Source organism: Heteronotia binoei, chromosome 13 (genome assembly GCF_032191835.1).
Source record: "Heteronotia binoei isolate CCM8104 ecotype False Entrance Well chromosome 13, APGP_CSIRO_Hbin_v1, whole genome shotgun sequence".
Taxonomy (NCBI): Eukaryota; Metazoa; Chordata; class Lepidosauria; order Squamata; family Gekkonidae; genus Heteronotia; species Heteronotia binoei.
In genome coordinates this window covers 68,816,621-68,836,165 of record NC_083235.1, presented here as the reverse complement: position 1 = coordinate 68,836,165, position 19,545 = coordinate 68,816,621, and the positions used below count along the sequence as shown (strand labels likewise).

Sequence of the window (19,545 nt, the reverse complement as noted above, 5' to 3'; positions counted from 1 at the left end):
CTGTATAATCAGGTTAAAATTACTTAAATTATATATATTTCAATAACATATTTTGATGCGTTGTAAATTACAAATATGACTTTTCCATTTTTAAACAAAAAGTTATACACATGACAGGGCACTCAAGCAGCCTAGTGTATACAATGGGTTGGTAGTGTTTGTAGTAAAATATCCATTTTACTTAAGCAGAAACGCTTTCCATATTTTTGATAGATAAAAATCAGTTCTGTTAGTATGTCTCTACAGTGAGCAATTAAGTATCTGAAAATGACAGTTGTGCAAAACTGCTGAATAAATAATTACTATACATATAAATAAGGAGAAACAAATGTATAGCTATAACATTTGATGTATGGCGGTAGAAGTAGCTGCAAATGAGGTCAGATTATAATCTTACTACCCATATTTCCTTCCCCGTGGAAACATCTTGTGCAGCTCTATTCCCTCCCCCCCCCCTTACCCTCTTCGTTGAGCCTGATACTCTCAAAACGGACTGCTTTTCTTTCCCATTGACTTTCCATTGTGGAGCTTTGCAACAAAAAGTAGGATCCAAACTATGTTTTCTGCTGTCCAATCAGAGCCGCAGCATCGGCCACAATTCCAATTGGCTTGCTGTGGCGCACGGCGGCCAATCGGGATGTCACTTTAACAACCAATAGGATGTCGAGATTCAGCCAATCGCGTTTGAGAGTCAGAAAAACGGCCTTTGTGGAAGTTAGCGTCACGACGCCGGCGAGGGTGGGCGCCAATAGCCGTGCACGCCGTGTCTCTGTATTGTGAGGTCATAGCGTCACGGGCCTCCTCCCTGTATAAAAGCCGCGTCCCCCGTGGTCGGGAGGGAATTACAGGCTCGTTGAGCGCGGGAGTAGGTCGCCGTCAGCGCTCTGGCCGATCGAAGCGGAAGCGTCTCGCGGGGTTTTAATCGGGATAGTGGTGAGTCTCAACCGGAGGCGGGGGGGAATACGGAAGCATGGAAACATTTTCTCTAGTTTCGAGGGTGCGTCTTGCGAGTCATTCCGCGGTGGTTGGAGCCGTGCGGGGAAAGCAGACCCGGCGGGCCGTGGGTGGCGCGTCCCTTGCCGCGGAGGGGGGGGGGGGCTGAGTATTTACTCTCGCGCGTGGGCGGGAATTGGCGTCACCCGTCCATCTGCCGCTGGGAGGGCGTTGATTGGCCGCTTGCCCGACGAGGAGGGAGGGGGGGCCGCCCACTGACATCTGCTCTCTTCGCGCCTTCCCCGGGAAGGGGGACCCGCTAGGAGCGGACGTGGCTTGTCGGATGTTGCTTTCCTGTTATAATCGGAGTGCATCGAAAAAAAGGCAAGATGGCGGTCGTATTGACACGTTGCATTTTTCTTTTTCCGGCTCTAGCAAACTTAAGAGGAAATGGCCCGTACTAAGCAGACCGCCCGCAAGTCGACCGGTGGTAAAGCTCCACGTAAACAGCTGGCTACCAAAGCAGCGAGGAAAAGCGCTCCCTCTACTGGCGGCGTCAAGAAGCCTCATCGCTACAGGTAAAAAAGAAATAATAATAGGTGCGAGATGCGGCAGGCGTTTTAAGGACAGCTTATTGAAATGCCTTCTTTCCAGCGGCCGTTGCAGTAAGGCGATAAGCGTGGGAACGAAGGCGGGCAGAAATGGCTGGAGATTTGCACGAGTCACTTCTGTTCACTGTTTTCTCTAGGCCCGGCACTGTGGCGCTGCGTGAGATTCGTCGCTACCAAAAATCCACGGAACTTCTGATCCGCAAGCTTCCGTTCCAGAGGCTCGTGAGGGAGATTGCGCAAGACTTCAAAACGGACTTGAGGTTCCAGAGTGCAGCTATTGGTGCGCTGCAGGTATGGTTGTGATCAGCAGCTGTTCTGTATCCTGGAGGGGAAGGAAAGGGTCACGTGCCATTTGGTTCTTGGCTTTTAACGATGTCTGTTTTTGTCTTGAAATAGGAGGCTAGTGAAGCCTACCTGGTGGGTCTCTTTGAAGACACAAACTTGTGCGCCATCCATGCCAAGAGAGTTACCATCATGCCCAAAGACATCCAGTTGGCTCGTAGGATACGGGGGGAGAGAGCTTAAAAGGAGGCAGTTTTTATGGTGTTTTGTAGTAAATTCTGTAAAATACTTTGGTTTTTGATTCGTGCTTTTTTTGTATGAAATTGTTTATAATATGTTACATTTGTACTTAAGTCATTCCATCTTTCACTCAGGATGAATGCTAAAAAGTGACTGTTCACATAAAACTCAGTGATGTGAGCCTTGTTGCTCGGTAGTGACAAGTTGCTAATATGCAGAAGGGATGGGTGATCTTTCTTGCTTTTCATGCATGTTTCTGTATGTTAATGACTTGTTGGGTAGCTAAAATTGTAAGGTACTTAGAATTGATATAAATGTGTACAGGGTTCTTTTTGCAATAAAACTGGTTATAACTTGATCCAAGTGTTTAACAATTGGGGCTGTTAAGTCTGACCATACATCACTGTGATAGAGGGTGGACTTTAAGGGAGGGTGAGACTACAAGTCTTAACCACAGTGTAACTTACAGTTTCCTAAAAACGTGAACCTGGCAGCTATAGAATACACTATGTGCATTTATAATAGCTATTTTATATATTGTAGTGTCGACATTTTTAAATTAAATGTTTTACATTCAATTAAGGAGTCTTGTCATTGATGTGGGGAAAACAGCCTTGTTACCTTCTTGGCTTTTATCTCTTAAGCAAACCAGGCTAGACCTGTCCGCTTACTTGGTGTGTAACTTAACCATAGAGCATTTAACTTCCAGTCACTGTGGTTTACACTGGATAAACAGATGTTAAGGATTGCTGAGTAGCCTAGAAAATTTACTGAGCAATAGTTGTGCTGTTAAAACCTGTAAGTGAATCCCAACAGTGGCTGTTCGATTTGAAGTTTTAAACGGCAAACAAAAGGTTTAATTCAAGATTCTCCCCGCCCCCCTTTTAGGGAGACATGGTTTCAAATCACGTATGTCTGTTTGGTCAATGTGCTCTGATTTAAGAGATGTATTCTATATGGAGCTCATATTCTCAGAAACTCTGTACCCAGTCAAATAGCGTGCAGCTAGGTGTGTTTCATCTTAATTTTATTCTGAATTAATTTTGAAAACACGAATGTGAAAAAGCAGTAAACGCTCGAAATTCTTCAATAAAAAGATATATTTGAAATACTTTCAGTGCAGAGTTCTAATCATCTTCAAGAAGTGCCTTAATACCGGGAGCATCTTTGCAGGGCTTCATCGATTGAAACAGTGTTCATTCAAACCAGCAAGGTCCCAAAAAGTAGGTTACTTGCCAGAAGCAAAGCCAGTGCATCTCTGTCACACAAACCATTCAGTGTGTTTAAATCCAACGGCTAAAAAAACAAAAGCTCATTACTCTCTGATTTTTCCTAATATTTCAACAGGTTAGCACTGACTCCTAGTTTGGTGTAGTGGTGAAGTGTGCAGACTCTTATCTGGGAGAACCGGGTTTGATTCCCCACTCCTCCACTTGCACCTGCTGGCATGGCCTGGGGTCAGCCATAGCTCTGGCAGAGGTTGTCCTTGAAAGGGCAGCTGTTGTGAGAGCCCTCTCCAGCCCCACCCACCTCTCAGGGTGTCTGTTGTGGGGGAGGAAGGTAAAGGAGATTGTGAGCTGCTCTGAGACTCTTCGGAGTGGAGGGCGGGCAGTTACATGCTGGCTACATGGAGAATATGCTTCTTAAAGAATGGTAGTGTTGGCTTCTTAAAGAATGGTAGTGTTGGCCTTCTGGAAAGGGATGTGGAATGTTCATATAAACCCAGCTTTGGAGACTTCAGGTGTAACCAGTGCGGCAAGATTACATAGGGATGTTACACTGTTTCAATATCGTTTACTAGCTTAGGGTTCCTGTTCCCTTTTTGTTATCACACCCCTGCTTCAAAATCTTGAAAAAAACAAAGCGAATGTGATCACCTGAGAAATCAGTATAACTAGGCTTTTACCCAGCTATAATAGCATATAGAGGACTTGCTTAACCACAAAATGCCCAGCACATATCCTTACCAATTCTTCGAACAATTTCCTTACTTTCCTCTTCAGAATTTGATTGAAACACGAGACAGTCAAAGCTACTGTGATCTGCAGACTCTGGTGAAACTCTAAAATGAAATACAGATGACACCTCATAGCCAACGCTTAATGTAGCTGTTGAACTGTAGTTCTTGGTGTTGTGTGTCCTTAGTCTGTATCTGAGCAATGTTAAATCTTAGTCTGCTGAAAAGGAAGCACCACTGAATACTATCACCCAGGATAGATTGTCAGTAATTCCCCCAAGTTGTAAGGATCATTGGACATCAAATAGACAATATATAGTAACTGACCATTTTATATAACAGTCACCTGGGAATCAAGGCATGACTGGAACTACATCTTTTTCCCTAGTTTAAACCGGATTAATTGTGCAAATGCATAACCTATGACCTTGAATTATCTCGCAGAAATTATTAGGAACTTGAAGGATAAAAGGAAAAGGTTTGTAGACGGTTGGGAGAATAACTACATTCTGTTAAAACAGCTAACCTCGGAAATCACGTTCATCCTACACACACTGCTTTCATACATCTTTAGGGAATTACTGCTGTACTGGAAAGTGGGTGAGAGCCTGTTGTAATCTCTGTCTTTTGGAACTTACACAATACAGAAGGCAAAGAGATTGTTGCTGTCCAGACGCCGTCCCACGCAGGAGATGTCTGTATAATGGTACTGGGACAGAACCTGCTGATGACAAAGTTTTAATAAGCTATTGCGAAATATATGCATGTGTGTACTAGGATAGCATTGCTGAAGTTTAGCTGTACAATACAGTACCACCCCTGCACACAAAAGCTGGTATTTCCTAATAGCCAGGGGGGTGTAGTGATTAGAGAGGATATGGGAGACTTCGATTTGAATCCCCACTAACATGGAAGCCAGCTTTGGCTAGTCATATACACTCATCCTACCTCGCAGGGTTGTGAATGTAAACCGGAGGAGAGGTAAATAATGATTTTGGGTCCCCACTGGAGAGAAAGGCAGAGGATAAATGTTAAAGGTATGTTGCTTAGAGTACATTATTACATACAGTAACTAATGATTTGGAGAAAGTCATAGAAATGGAGAAAGTCAACCAGTAGTAATGTATGGCTGTGAGAGCTGGACCATAAGGAAGGTGGAGCACAGAAGAATAGATACTTTTGAGATGATGTGCTGGAGAAGACTCTTGAGAGTCCCTTGGACTGCAAGAAGATCAAATCAGTCAGTCCTAAGGGAAATCAACCCTGACTGTTCCCTGGAAGGTGAGATGCTGAAGCTCAAATACTTTGGCCACCAAATGAGAAGGGAGCACTCCCTGGAGAAGATCCTGATGCTGGGAAAGACAGAAGGCAAAAGAAGAAGGGGACGGCAAAAGATGAGATGGCTGGGCAGCGTTACTGATGTAACAAACACGAATTTGAGCGGACTTTGGAGGACAGGAGGGCCTGGCGTGACTTTGTCCATGGGGTCACAAAGAGTCATACTCTGTGCGACTGAACAACAACAAATAGAAATTGAATTATGACGCTTCCAATCAGGAAGCATGAAGCTTTGGCTCTAGCAGGACATTTCCGTAGATGGAAAGATTACCACCCGCAGAGCATGATCTTGCCTCGCTGCAGCTCAGAATCCCACCACCCATCCTGTTCCTGGGATCATCTTGGGGTGCAGGGGAAGCAAGAAAGTTGCAGTCGGCTGGCGGAACTTTTCTGCCTGTGGAACCATCCGCCTGGATCCAAGCCAAAACGTATTCTCACCTTTGAAGAAATTTTCTGTTGCATGAGGACCTCTGTTTCTTTCACATCAAATAAAACCTCCTGGGAAAATAATATTAAAATTACTCAAGCGGTATTAGCTGATTAACTGGGAAAGTGCCTAAGACAGAACATTCACAATATTTAGGCACTCCCAATTTTGTCTCTTTCAAACTTGAAGGGACGGGGTTGCACGATGCAGTCAGAGACTCTCAAGCCTTATAAACTCTAGCATTTCGACAGCGGTTTCACCTCAGAAATAGTGTAACCTGACCCTGACGTTTCCACCAACGTTCATGCTGACATACACTGTTTTTAACAGCTCCAAGCGGGCAGCCATGTTCTGAAGCAGAACAAAGCAGGAGTCAAGCCTGCATGCATACGAAAGCTTACCTTCTGCATAAAACTTCGTTGGCCTTCAAGGTACAACTTGACTCTTACTTTGTTCTACTGTTTATAATGGCACTAATACTCTCAAAATAAAACGACAATTTGGTATGTATTCAAAAGGTGCAGGCTTAGCTCCAGAAAGTGCATCATGAGTTTATGCTTACTCCTGCCAGCTACATTGAAACTGAGTCCCTATTCAGTGTACTACTGTAGCATTGCAGTTCGGCACTCACCTGGAACAAGCAAAAATAGGCCTCCAGGAAATGAGGCTGGGACTCATCATAGCTGCATAGGAGCCCTTGCCAGTGAGCTGTTATAATACATTGCCCAAGGATACCACATTTGATTACCAAATGTTCATTTCCCCCTTCAGGTGAGTTGTAATAACCATGTCAAAGAACAGGTTATATATGGTATAGGTTTTTGATATTTCCCATCTAATGTCATGGGATCTGTCTATCTACGGGACCGCCTTTCCCCATATATCCCCCAGAGAGCACTGCGATCAGGGACAAAAAATCTGTTGTCTGCCCCTGGCCCAAAAGAAGCCAGGCTATGTATAACGAGATCTAGGGCTTTTTCGGTGGCAGCACCAGAACTTTGGAACACCTTCCCAGACGCCATAAGGGCCCTGCGGGATTTGTCTGCGTTCCGCAGGGCCCGTAAGACCGAATTGTTTAAACAGGCTTTTGCGGTTTGAAAAAGGGCTGCCACCGGACATCTTATAGAATGCTGGCGATCACCGTCGAGAATCCAATACCACCTATATTGTACTGAAACAGCGCCATAGAATGGTTTTAAAACTGAAATATGTAAATTATGGTTTTATATGTTTTATTGGGCTGATTGTATTATATGAAGTTGTGAGCCGCCCTGAGTCCGCTTGCGGAGAGGGCGGGATATAAATTGAAAGTAATAAAATAAATAAATGTCCCTAGCCATTGTGTTTCTCTAACCATGGGGACAGCTAGAAACAGCTACGATGGCCACAGCAATTGCTGGCAAGGAACTGCGAGAGCTGGAGGGCTATGCTGCTTTGGCTGCCCATCTAGGTAACAAATACCTACCCTGCCACAAAGACAGAAGGCCGCTTTGTTGCTGCTCCTACAGTCGGCCTAGCTTGAAATGAAGAGTTTGTGGAGGTGACGATGAGCGTTTTGCAATGGAAATTCAGCATACCTTTGGGAGGGTAGATGGTGAGCTAAGGATATGTGACCGCCTCTACCAATGTTTTAGAAGAGCTGCACCTGACAGCCTTTCATAGTTCTAGTTCTCGGAAGCATATACAACAACACTACCATTTAGATTTAAGTGAAACAAGGCTGTCCTGCTTGTCAGGTGTAATTGCATCACAGGATACATGTCAGGTATTTTGAGCTGTGCAGATGCAATGAGCTTGCTAGTGGCAGAAAAGCCTCCAGTCTATATGGATGCTATGCAGGTGCTCCCTGCATAGGCAGCAGTCAAACTGTACAGAAGAAGACACTGGATTTATATCCCACCCTCCACTCAGAGTCTCAGAGCGGCTCACAATCTCTTTTCCCTTCCGCCCCCCCCCCCCCACAACAGACACCCTGTGAGTTAGAAGAAGATATTGGATTTATATCCCACCCACCACTCCGAAGAGTCTCAGAACAGCTCACAATCTCCTTTCCCTTCCTCCCCCACAACAGACACCCTGTGAGGTAGAAGAAGATATTGGATTTATATCCTGCCCTCCACTCCGAAGAGTCTCAGAGCGGCTCACAATCTCCTTTCCCATCCTCCCCCCCCACAACACACACCCTGTGAGGTAGATGATGATATTGGATTTATATCCCACCCTACACTCGAAGAGTCTCAGAGCGGCTCACAATTTCCTTTATCTTCCTCCCCAACAACAGACACCCTGTGAGGTGGGTGGGACTGGAGAGGGCTCTAACAGCAGCTGCCCTTTCAAGGACAACCTCTGCCAGAGCTATGGCTGACCCAAGGCCATTCCAACAGGTGCAAGTGGAGGAGTGGGGGAATCAAACCCGGTTCTCCCAGATAAGAGTCCGCACACTTAGAGCCAGTTTGGTGTAGTGGTTGAGTGCGCGGACTCTTATCTGGGAGAACCGGGTTTGATTCCCCACTCCTCCACTTGCACCTGCTGGCATGGCCTTGGGTCAGTCATAGCTCTGGCAGAGGTTGTCCTTGAAAGGGCAGCTGCTGTGAGAGCCCTCTCCAGCCCCACCCACCTCACAGGGTGTCTGTTGTGGGGGAGGAAGGGAAAGGAGATTGTGAGCTGCTCTGAGACTCTTCGGAGTGGAGGGCAGGATATAAATCCAATATCTTCTTAACCACTACACCAAACTGGCTCTCATATAGATTGGAGGGCTGCATATCTTCCCTTAGGTGGCAGCAGAGTCAAAATCCACACTGACCCTACATAAATGCCAAGGCTTACTAAAGTGACACAATACCACCACTTAAATGCCAAGACTCAGTAAAGTGACACGATACAAACATAAGTTTCAAGCTGTTTAACTGTAAACACAGCTGGGGTGATTCTTTGCCTAAATACCCTTTACCCTTTTTAACAGCTTCATCAGCTGTGGGGGGGGGGGGTGGACGGAGACAGAACCATCTGTCCTGTATCTGCTTAATGAAATCAGTCTTCATTTATTCATCAGCATTTCTGGGGCATCTCAACACCAGCAACTGAATCATCACTAAGCATTTTTGCTGTAATTATTTTCTGAAGATGGCATACATTTGAGATGAGGTTTGGTGTCTTGGCAAACGCAGCTGAGAGCTGGCTGTGGTGTGTGTGTTTGGCTCCATTCTTCCTTCTCTTGCCAGAATTGTGAAAAGGAAGCCGAAACCAACCCATTTACTAGGCAGTGGATTAAAACTCAGGTCTCCTCAGCAAAACATCTTCATAACCAATGATCAACAACAGTAGGACTCTCCCACCCCTTAAATGCAACATTTCACCAATGTGCATTCCACCTGACCAAGTTCCGGCAAATTCTTGGTTCCATACTAGAGGTTTAGGCTGGAATTACCCCTATCCATCCAGTCAGCTTTTTAAAACTTCAGATAATCCAGTAGTTGACCAACTGCATCCTATTATTTTTCTGTAGCTTTCCTCAGTGCTTTTGTCCCCCAGACCTGATTTTTGAAACTTTTGAAAAAATAAAAATGTTTAGTGCTAGATTGTTTTGTGTGGGTTAGATAAAAATATGGAGCAGAGGTCCATCAGTGGCTATTAGCCACAGTGTGTATATATATGTATATAAATTTTTGGCCACTGTGTGATACAGAGTGTTGCACTGGATGGGCCATTGGCCTGATCCAACATGGCTTCTCTTATGTTCTTATGTGACACAGAGTGTTGGACTGGAGGGGCCACTGGCCTGATCCTACATGGCTTCTCTTAGGTTCTTATGTGACACAGAGTGTTGCACTGGATGGGCCATTGGCCCGATCCAACATGGCTTCTCTTATGTTCTTATGTGACACAGAGTGTTGGACTGGATGGGCCGTTGGCCTGATCCAACATGGCTTCTCTTATGTTCTTATGTGAAACAGAGTGTTGGACTGGATGGGCCGTTGGCCTGATCCAACATGGCTTGTCTTATGTCCTTATGTGACACAGAGTGTTGGACTGGAGGGGCTACTGGCCTGATCCAACAGGGCTTCTCTTATGTTCTTATGTGTGGACAATCAAAATGTTGAGACTTTCCAGGGCCACTGTCCCTTTAAAGCTTCAGTTTACTTCCTTCTGCTGTTTCCACACAGGTTATTTGCCCTGGGCTTGATGCAGTTGGAGCTGGGGGCAGGGGGGGGGGGTCCTGCATCCCCACAGCATTGTGATAGATTCATGTTTCTCCTGGGATCTCCCCAATTAATTTAACTAGAAAAGATACCAGCAAAACCTGGATGGCTTCCCCAATACTTCCCACATAGCAATTTTTTTTTTCCTGTTCCTCTCCCCATGGCAGCCATTTCCACCCACCACTGAGGAAATTCTGTGGGTTTTTTTAATTATAAGTTGAACATTGTCATATTATTATAACAATCTGTGTATTAAGTGCTCTGAATTCCCAACAAAATTTCTAACCCCTTTCATTGCAAGGATATAAGGAGAAAGGCATATCTTTGCAATGAAAGGGGCTAGATACTTAGTTTTTTTTAAAAAATGGAAAACTGAGAATTCAGAGAACCTGATACGCAGATAGTCATAATGGTTGTGGTACTACAGCGATCAATTAAAAAAAAATGAAAAAGTCATGGTAGCAAGGACTGGGGGAGAGAAACCTGCTATGTGGAAGCTCCACCACTGCTGTGGTGTATTGGCAGCCACAGCAGTAACAGGGAAACATCACAAGCTTGTCCCTGTGTGGCAAACACCTTCCTGTGCTTTCCCCCAACCAGATGGATTTTTCACAGCCAACAAATCAACTGCAAATTATCGGCTCTTTTTCTTAGGTAGTTCAGTACAGTTTTGCACTTTTTAGAGCCTTTTAAAACAAAATTATTGTTTTGCAATCACGCTATTACAATAATGAATAATGTAGCGAGTAGTGATGTTTGCTTGCCACAAAGTAAAAGGTAGTACTTCACTCCCCTCCCCCAAGGAACAAGAGGAAATCACCTCAAGAAGGAATCATTTACAGAAGCATTACATGTAAACCTTGTCACCCTTAAGAAATTAGGAAGTAATTTTGGCTGAAAACAAAAGAAATGGAAAGGAAAAGCAAAAGCAAAAGCTTTGCTAAAGTGGACTTGCTTCTGAGTAGACATGTAATAGGGCCACTGCCTGTGAGCACAGACTTTTTGGAGGAAATACTCCGCTACAGCAAATAATGCGTGGAACTCCCATTTCAATTCCACTTGTGTGGGACCACTCCACAAAAGAAGGTTGAAGCATTAGATACCCAGCCTGCAAGTGTACTGAGGACTGTGTATGTGTTGTACTTTCAACTCCTAAAAGCTGTGTTATCGAGGGGACCTTTTTTGCCCTTCACTATTTAGCTATTTTATTCATTCCTGCTTGCTGTGGGTTTGAGACCCTGATGTCAATCCTATAACACCAACACATGATGATAAATCAACACACGAGGTATGGGAAAGAGCTGGTGGGCGAGAGTGACATCTAATGCTGAGGACACAAACATAAGTTATGTTTTTTTTCCATGGATACCTTGTGCAATTAGACATGCCTCTGGAGGTCCATGTGGGGAATGAAATTCCTTGGTGTGCAGCAGGGCTGGGCTAATTCACATCAAGGCATGGGAAGAGGCTCCTTGTGCTCCCCTCCCAACAGTGCCGTTTTCCCGATCCGAAATAGCCCAGGAGAAGCACTAGTGGCCCCACTGAGGAAACCCTGATGTATTTTATTAATACACAGGGAGCCCTAACAGGGCAAATACCAAACCCCTGGGCCTGCTTAGAATCAGGAAAATAGTGCAATGAAGAAGGCTGAGCTCTTCTTGCACATTATGGTCCCAATCCAAATCGGGTCTCACTCACCTGGGAATTAAGTTCCCAGCAGTGAACTTACAAATGCATGGATCACTATAGGTCCTGGTAGGAGGAACAAGCATAGCTTATCAAACTGTGATTTTAGGGGTAGTGATGCTTTCCCCCCTACTTGTTTTAAATGAAGCTTCTCCTAATTGTAAATATACATCATGCAAAAAGGCCTCAGGGGTTGTTCTAGCTGGAATATTGCCATAGCTTCCTTCTCAAATAGGGTTCAATACAATGTTCTCACATTTCTACAAAGAATGCGCTTCCACTCCATAAGCCTGATCAGCCTTCACAGAAGAGTGCCACAGCCTCTTGTTTCTTTACAGAAAGTATAACCTGCCACACTGATGGCTAAAGGAACCATTATCCCCTGTTTTCTACCTACACTGCTAAGGACATGACGAGTATACTTAGTTTGTGTATCCAGGAGAAAGATCCTGAAACCCAAGATCCTGGAGGAAGGGAAAATGCTACTGTCTCAGTAAAACCAATTTCTGCTGGGATCTAGAGTGTGTTTTCTCTGAAACACCAAAACACATAAAAGGAAGTCCTTCTTCACCCAAAGGGTGATTAACATGTGGAATTCACTGCCACAGGAGGTGGTGGCGGCTACAAGCATAGACAGCTTCAAGAGGGGGTTAGATAAAAATATGGAGCAGAGGTTTATCAGTGGCTATTAGCCACAGTGTGTATATATATGTGTGTGTGTGTGTGTGTATATATATATATATATATATAATTTTTGTGGCCACTGTGTGACACAGAGTGTTGGACTGGATGGGCCATTGGCCTGATCCAACATGGCTTCTCTTATGTTCTTATTCCCCATTATATTGCACAAATTCAGCCTAGACATTAAGGGTGCATTATTTTTTAGTTCTTCAGGTTCATAACTTGTTTTAATTATCAGTGTTTGCCAAAGCTACACTGTCCAGCTCCTCTCTGTCTTACTCTCTTCTCCTTATGTAAAGAATATGGCTTCTTAGTTACCTCAGAGAAGAAGGAAGAGAAGTTACTCAAGAAGTTACTCAGCTGGGTTGGAGGAAGGTGCTGGGAGCTGGGACAGAACTGCTTGTGAGGTGAGTGTTAATTTTGCTTTCCTAAAGTGCTGGGGAGCATTAACTAAGGTTGCTGTGTGAGAGAACTGTGTGAATGCTTGGAGCCTGCTGGAGAGGGGTTTTTGTTTGCTTCTGTCTGTGTTGTCTGGTTTGTTGCTGAGGGAGAAGGGCCTATTTGCCTGGGGGTAGATTCTGGCCCTGCCCTCTACCATTGCTTTGGCTGTGGAGTCAGAGGTACTGAGCCTTTAAATTGCAAAGTTCCTCCTTGCCAGAGGCTCTTGCCCTGTGGCTCTTAGCCTGGGGGTCTGGCCTGGGGGGCATGTAGGACAGTGAGTAGCTCAAGTAGTCTCAAGAAACAGTTTGGCAGTGGAGTTTTTAAGGAAGTTAAGATAAAAAGAACTAATTTTGAAATAGATTCTAGCAGCATGGCTGGTGAGGGAGGCAGTGACGTGTAAAGTCTGTGGGATGTTTGTATTCTTAGCTGAGGATAACAGCGATCACACCTGCAGCAAGTGTAAGTTGGTAGCCCTACCGGAGGAGAAGATACTGGGACATGAGGCATGCTTGTCTGAACTGCAGTGTATAAGGAAAGGTGAGGATTTCATGGATAAAACACATGAAGTGCTCTTGAGAGGGCAACAGGAGGAAGAGGAAAAGGTATCTCAGGGAATGTTGGAGAACCCAACACAGGAGGAGGGCATGTGGGAAAATATAGCTCACAGGAGCAGAGAAATAAGGAGACATTCTGAGCCTCTGCTGCTAAGCAATCAGTTCCAAGATCTTCCATAGATAGTGATTCTGAACCACTAGAAGAAGGACTACTTCCCCAGCCTCCATAAAGCTTGAAGGAAGTTTCTCAGGGCCCTGTGGATGAGAAGACTCGAGCTTCTGCTCCCCCAATATAGGAAGATGTGTGTGCTTGTAACTGGGGATTCCCTACTCCGAGAGGTAGAGCCCAAAGTGTGCCAACCAGACTTGTCATCTTGAGAGGTATGCTGTATACCAGGTACATGCATCCAGGATGTGACAGAAAGGGTAGGAAGCCTTGTCAAGCCCACAGATTATTATCCTTTCTTACTGATCCATGTGGGAACAAATGATACTGCCTAGCACAGCCCAGAATGTAATAAAAGAGACTATGTGGCTCTGGGGTAGAAGGTGAAGGAGCTGGGAGCATATGTCTTTTTGTCAGTTCTTCCTGTTGAAGGCCATGGCTTAAGATGGGAAAGAAGAATACTGCAAATAAATGACTGGCTTCGCAGATGGTGTCATCAGGAAAGGTCTGGATTTTTGGATCATGGCTTACACTTTGAGACGAAGCTCTTCTATTGGGAGACGGTTTGTGCCTCATGAAGGTAGGAAAATAGGTGTGGCAAGAGCCTTGCTAACCTAACAAGGAGGGCTTTACACTAAACTGTAATTTTAGACAGTAATTCTAAGCTTAAAGCTAAAGGTAGTCCCCTGTGCAAGCACCAGTCGTTTCCGACTCTGGGGCGACGTCGCATCACGATGTTTTCGCCGTGGACTTTTTTTTACAGGGTAGTTTGCCATTGCCTTCCCCAGTCATCTACACTTCCCCCCCCCCCCCAACAAGCTGGGTACTCATTTTACCGACCTCGGAAGGATGGAAGGCTGAGTCAACCTGGAGCCGGCTACCTGAACCCACCTTCTGCTAGGATCGAACTCAGGTTGTGTGCAGAGAGTCTGACTGCAGTACTGCAGCTTTACCACTCTGCGCCACGGGGCTCTTAATTCTAAGCTTAGTATGATGTTAATAACTGGAGATAAGAATGCTAACTCACTAACTAATGGTAACATTAACTCACAAGAACGTAAGGAAACAAAAATCTCAGGGTGCATAAAACATGGATTCTAATGTCTCTACACTAATGCACAGAGGATAGGAAACAAACAGGAGGAACTGGAAGTCCTAATACGGGAAGGGGACTATGACCTAGTAGACATTGCTGAAATTTGGTGGGATGACATTCACAATTGGAATAATAGGATTGAAGGATACATCTTATTTAAAGGAAAAAGGAAAGGTCCGACTCTGGGTTGACGTTGCTTTCACAACGTTTTCACGGCAGTCTTTTTACGGGGTGGTTTAATATTGCCTTCCTCAGTCTTTTACACTTTCCCCCCAGCAAGCTGGGTACTCATTTTACCGACCTCGGAAGGATGGAAGGCTGAGTCAACCTTGGGCCGGCTACCTGAATCCAGCTTCCGCCGGGATCGAACTCAGGTCGTGGGCAGAGAGTTCAGACCACAGTACTGCAGTACTGCTGCTTTACCACTCTGTGCCACAGGGCCGCTACATCTTATTTAAAAGGGACAGACAAATAAGGAAGGGCAGAGGTGTAGCATGATATGTGAAGGAGGTACATACTTCTGAGGAAATACATGAAACTGAGCATGGAAGTTCAGTTGAGAGTGGATGGGTAAAAATAAAGGGAGCAAGAAATAATAGTGATGTTATGGTGGGGGTCTGCTATAGACCACCAAGCCAGGCAGAGGACTTGGATGAGATACTCCTACACCAGACTGCAAAGTTCTCCAAGAGAAGGGACACAGCGGTCGCAGGAGGTTTCAATGACCCGGACATTTGACGGAACTCCAACTCTGCTAAACATGAAAGGGCAAATAAATTCCTGTCTTATCTTGCTGACAACTTCTTTTTTCCAGAAAGTGGAGAAAGAAACAAGGGGATCTACTATCTTGAACTTGATTCTCTTGGGGCTGCATCAACAGAAGTATGGTGTCCAGATCATGTGAAGTGACTGGTATCACTTTGCTCTGATTAGACCGCACCTAGAATATTGTGTTCAGTTTGGGGCACCACAATTTAAGAAGGATATAGATAAGCTGGAACCATATTCAGAGGGCAACAGTGATGGTGGGGGGGTCTGGAGACCAAGTCCTATGAGGAAAGGTTGAAGGAGCTGGGGATGTTTAGCCTGGAGAGGAGACAACTGAGAGGTGATAGGATCACCATCTTCAAGTTTTTGAAGGGCTGTCATACAGAGGACGGTGCAGAATTGTTTTCTGTTGCCCCAGAAAGACAGACCAGAACCAGCAATCCCAATTATGTGAATTAGGCAGATGATGAGAAGGAGGGCAGGAAGGGTTACATCAGTGCTTAGTTCTTGTGGCCCTTTCTTGCATTCCCAGGGAAATGCTGATCATCACTCTGGAGTCAGGCAGCAATTTTTCTCCATGTCAGTTTTCCAAGGGATCCTGGAGCCCCCCGCCCCCAAGCTACTGGGCATGGAACACGGGTCACTGGGGATGTATGTGGGGGGGAGGTATTTGTGAATTTCCTGCATTGTGCAGGGGGTTGGACTGGATAACCTGGAGGTCCCTTCCAACTCTATGATTCTATTATTCTGTGATATATTTTCTGTACCATACTTGTCCTTCCCTCTCCAGTTCCAACTAGATTTGTCACTGTGTGGACACAGAACGGTCTACCCTTTTGACGGTCTACCCTTTTGTGCTACTGACTGGAGGAAGCCAAGAGACTTCTCTGTATATGCCCCCACAGGCATGCATACAAGGACTAACCTGCGGGTTTTTTTATTGTTCTGCAAAAGGTGCCTCACCCCTTATATTCTTCCAGCTTCACCTTGGCAGCATGTATATATTTACCGTGGAAGACTGATCAGTTATCAATATCCAGGGTGGCTTCCTATCTCACCCAGGCCTATAACATAGATTCTTATCTGCGCTGCCAATTAGAAACAAGGGCTTGGTTAACAATGGTCAAACTCTACTCTGCCATCTTAAACTTAGGCAATCCGGGGCTTTTTTGAGAGGAATGCATAGGAACACAGTTCCAGCTGGCCTGGCTTAGGGGTGTGTGGCCTAATATGCAAATGAGTTCCTGCTGGGCTTTTTATACAAAGAAACCCCTGAGGAAATCAGTAATGAAAATTAAGCCCTGACCCAGGTGGCCCAGGCTAACCCGATCTCCTCAGATCTTGGAAGTTAAGTAGGGTCAGATTATAGTATTTGGATGGTAATTGCATACCAAGAAGGAAGTCCAAGGTAGCTACACAGACAATGACAAACCATCTGAAGAAGAAGAGTCGGTTATATACCCTACTTTTCACTACCCAAAGGAGTCACAGAGTGGTTTACAATCGCCTTCTTCTCCCCACAACAGACACTTTGTGATGGAGGTGGGGCTGAGAGAGCTCTGAGAGAACTGTGACTGATCCAAGGTCACCCAGCTGGCTTCATGTGGAGGAGTGGGGAATCAAACCCGGTTCTCCAGATAAGGGTCTGCTGCTCTTAACCACTACACCACACTGACTCCCATAGGCCCTTGCCTTGAAGATTCTGCAGGACTGCTATAAATTGGCTGGGATTTGACAGCACTTTCCACCACCAAGGAAGATTAAACCAAACATCTACAATTGTGGAAATGAACAGGGATACCCTTCATCACTTGAACTTACCCAGAGAGCCAGTTTGGTGTAATGCACATTCGACCAGGGCATCGGGATCTGCACTGGCTGCCAATAATATACCAAGTCCGGTACAAGGTGCTGGTCATTACCTTTAAAGCCCTATATGGCCTAGGACCTGCCTACCTTAGGGACCGTCTGTCCCCACATGTTCCCCAGAGAGTACTGAGATCGGGTTCGCAAAACCTGCTTGTAATCCCCGGGCCAAAGGAGGCCCGTTTGAAATCTACCAGGGATCGGGCCTTCTCGGTAACGGCGCCTTACTGGTGGAACCAGCTGCCGGAAGAGGTGAGGGCCCTGCGGGACCTCGGGCAGTTCCGCAGGGCCTGCAAGACAGTCCTCTTCCGGATGCCTACAACTAACGGACACTGAGAATTTTGGATGGAGGTAGTGTGCATTCTGACAGACGGCTGGTTTTTATGTTTTATGTTCTATGTTTTTACTGTTTTAACTGCTGCTATGTAATGTTTTAAAGCCAAACCTATGTTAGTTTTTATATGCTGTAAGCCGCCCTGAGCCACTCTGGTGGGAAGGGCGGGATACAAATCGAAATATATATAAATAAATAAATAAATAAATAAATAAATAAATAAATAAGGTTAAGTGTGCGGACTCTTATCTGGGAGAACCAGGTTTGATTCCCCACTCCTCCACTTGCACCTGCTGGCATGGCCTTGGGTCCGCCATAGCTCTGGCAGAGGTTGTCCTTGAAAGGGCAGCTGCTGTGAGAGCCCTCTCCAGCCCCACCCACCTCACAGGGTGTCTGTTGTGGGGGAGGAAGGGAAAGGAGATTGTGAGCCGCTCTGAGACTCTTCGGAGTGGAGGGCGGGATATAAATCCAATATCTTCATCTACCTCACAGGGTGTCTGTTGTGGGGGAGGAAGGTAAAGGAGATTGTGAGCCGCTCTGAGATTCTTCGGAGTGGAGGGCGGGATATAAATCCAATATCTTCATCTACCTCACAGGGTGTCTGTTGTGGGGGAGGAAGGGAAAGGAGATTGTGAGCCGCTCTGAGACTCTTCGGAGTGGAGGGCGGGATATAAATCCAATATCTTCATCTACCTCACAGGGTGTCTGTTGTGGGGGAGGAAGGGAAAGGAGATTGTGAGCCGCTCTGAGACTCTTCGGAGTGGAGGGCGGGATATAAATCCAATATCTTCATCTACCTCACAGGGTGTCTGTTGTGGGGGAGGAAGGGAAAGGAGATTGTGAGCCGCTCTGAGACTCTTCGGAGTGGAGGGCGGGATATAAATCCAATATCTTCATCTACCTCACAGGGTGTCTATTGTGGGGGAGGAAGGGAAAGGAGATTGTGAGCCGCTCTGAGACTCTTCGGAGTGGAGGGCGGGATATAAATCCAATATCTTCATCTACCTCACAGGGTGTCTGTTGTGGGGGAGGAAGGGAAAGGAGATTGTGAGCCGCTCTGAGACTCTTCGGAGTGGAGGGCGGGATATAAATCCAATATCTTCATCTACCTCACAGGGTGTCTATTGTGGGGGAGGAAGGGAAAGGAGATTGTGAGCCGCTCTGAGACTCTTCGGAGTGGAGGGCGGGATATAAATCCAATATCTTCATCTACCTCACAGGGTGTCTATTGTGGGGGAGAAAGGGAAAGGAGATTGTGAGCCGCTCTGAGACTCTTCGGAGTGGAGGGCGGGATATAAATCCAATATCTTCATCTACCTCACAGGGTGTCTGTTGTGGGGGAGGAAGGGAAAGGAGATTGTGAGCCGCTCTGAGACTCTTCGGAGTGGAGGGCGGGATATAAATCCAATATCTTCATCTACCTCACAGGATGTCTGTTGTGGGGGACGAAGGGAAAGGAGATTGTGAGCCGCTCTCAGACTCTTCGGAGTGGAGGGCAGGATATAAATCCAATATCTTCTTCTACCTCACAGGGTGTCTGTTGTGGGGGAGGAAGGTAAAGGAGATTGTGAGCCACTCTGAGACTCTTCGGAGTGGAGGGTGGGATATAAATCCAATATCTTCATCTACCTCACAGGGTGTCTGTTGTGGGGGACGAAGGGAAAGGAGATTGTGAGCCGCTCTGAGACTCTTTGGAGTGGAGGGCGGGATATAAATCCAATATCTTCTTCTACCTCACAGGGTGTCTGTTGTGGGGGAGGAAGGTAAAGGAGATTGTGAGCCACTCTGAGACTCTTTGGAGTGGAGGGTGGGATATAAATCCAATATCTTCATCTACCTCACAGGGTGTCTGTTGTGGGGGAGGAAGGTAAAGGAGATTGTGAGCCGCTCTGAGACTCTTCGGAGTGGAGGGCGGGATATAAATCCAATATCTTCTTCTTCTACCCATATTCTAGTCCCCAAA

The 19,545-nt window shown here is 45.8% G+C and overlaps 2 protein-coding genes across 2 annotated transcripts in view; one reads left to right on the top strand and one right to left on the bottom strand.

The window, feature by feature from the left end:
* Nucleotides 1–1,130: 1,130 nt before the first annotated feature.
* LOC132581089 (histone H3.3A) lies at nucleotides 1,131–2,644 on the top strand. Its single transcript, XM_060252129.1, has 3 exons — nucleotides 1,131–1,511; nucleotides 1,682–1,835; nucleotides 1,941–2,644. The coding sequence occupies exons 1-3, from the start codon at nucleotides 1,384–1,386 to the stop codon at nucleotides 2,067–2,069; spliced, it is 411 nt and encodes a 136-aa protein (XP_060108112.1). The 5' UTR covers nucleotides 1,131–1,383; the 3' UTR covers nucleotides 2,070–2,644.
* The window catches only part of LOC132581088 (uncharacterized), a 61,006-nt gene continuing 43,760 nt past the window's right edge, over nucleotides 2,300–19,545 (bottom strand). The window contains exons 13-16 of the mRNA XM_060252127.1: nucleotides 5,800–5,859; nucleotides 4,662–4,744; nucleotides 4,034–4,128; nucleotides 2,300–3,362 (exon numbers count right to left, since the gene is read on the bottom strand). Coding sequence (XP_060108110.1) covers nucleotides 3,328–3,362; nucleotides 4,034–4,128; nucleotides 4,662–4,744; nucleotides 5,800–5,859 — 273 coding nt within the window. The 3' untranslated portion in view covers nucleotides 2,300–3,327. The remainder of the gene's footprint in view (nucleotides 3,363–4,033; nucleotides 4,129–4,661; nucleotides 4,745–5,799; nucleotides 5,860–19,545) is intronic.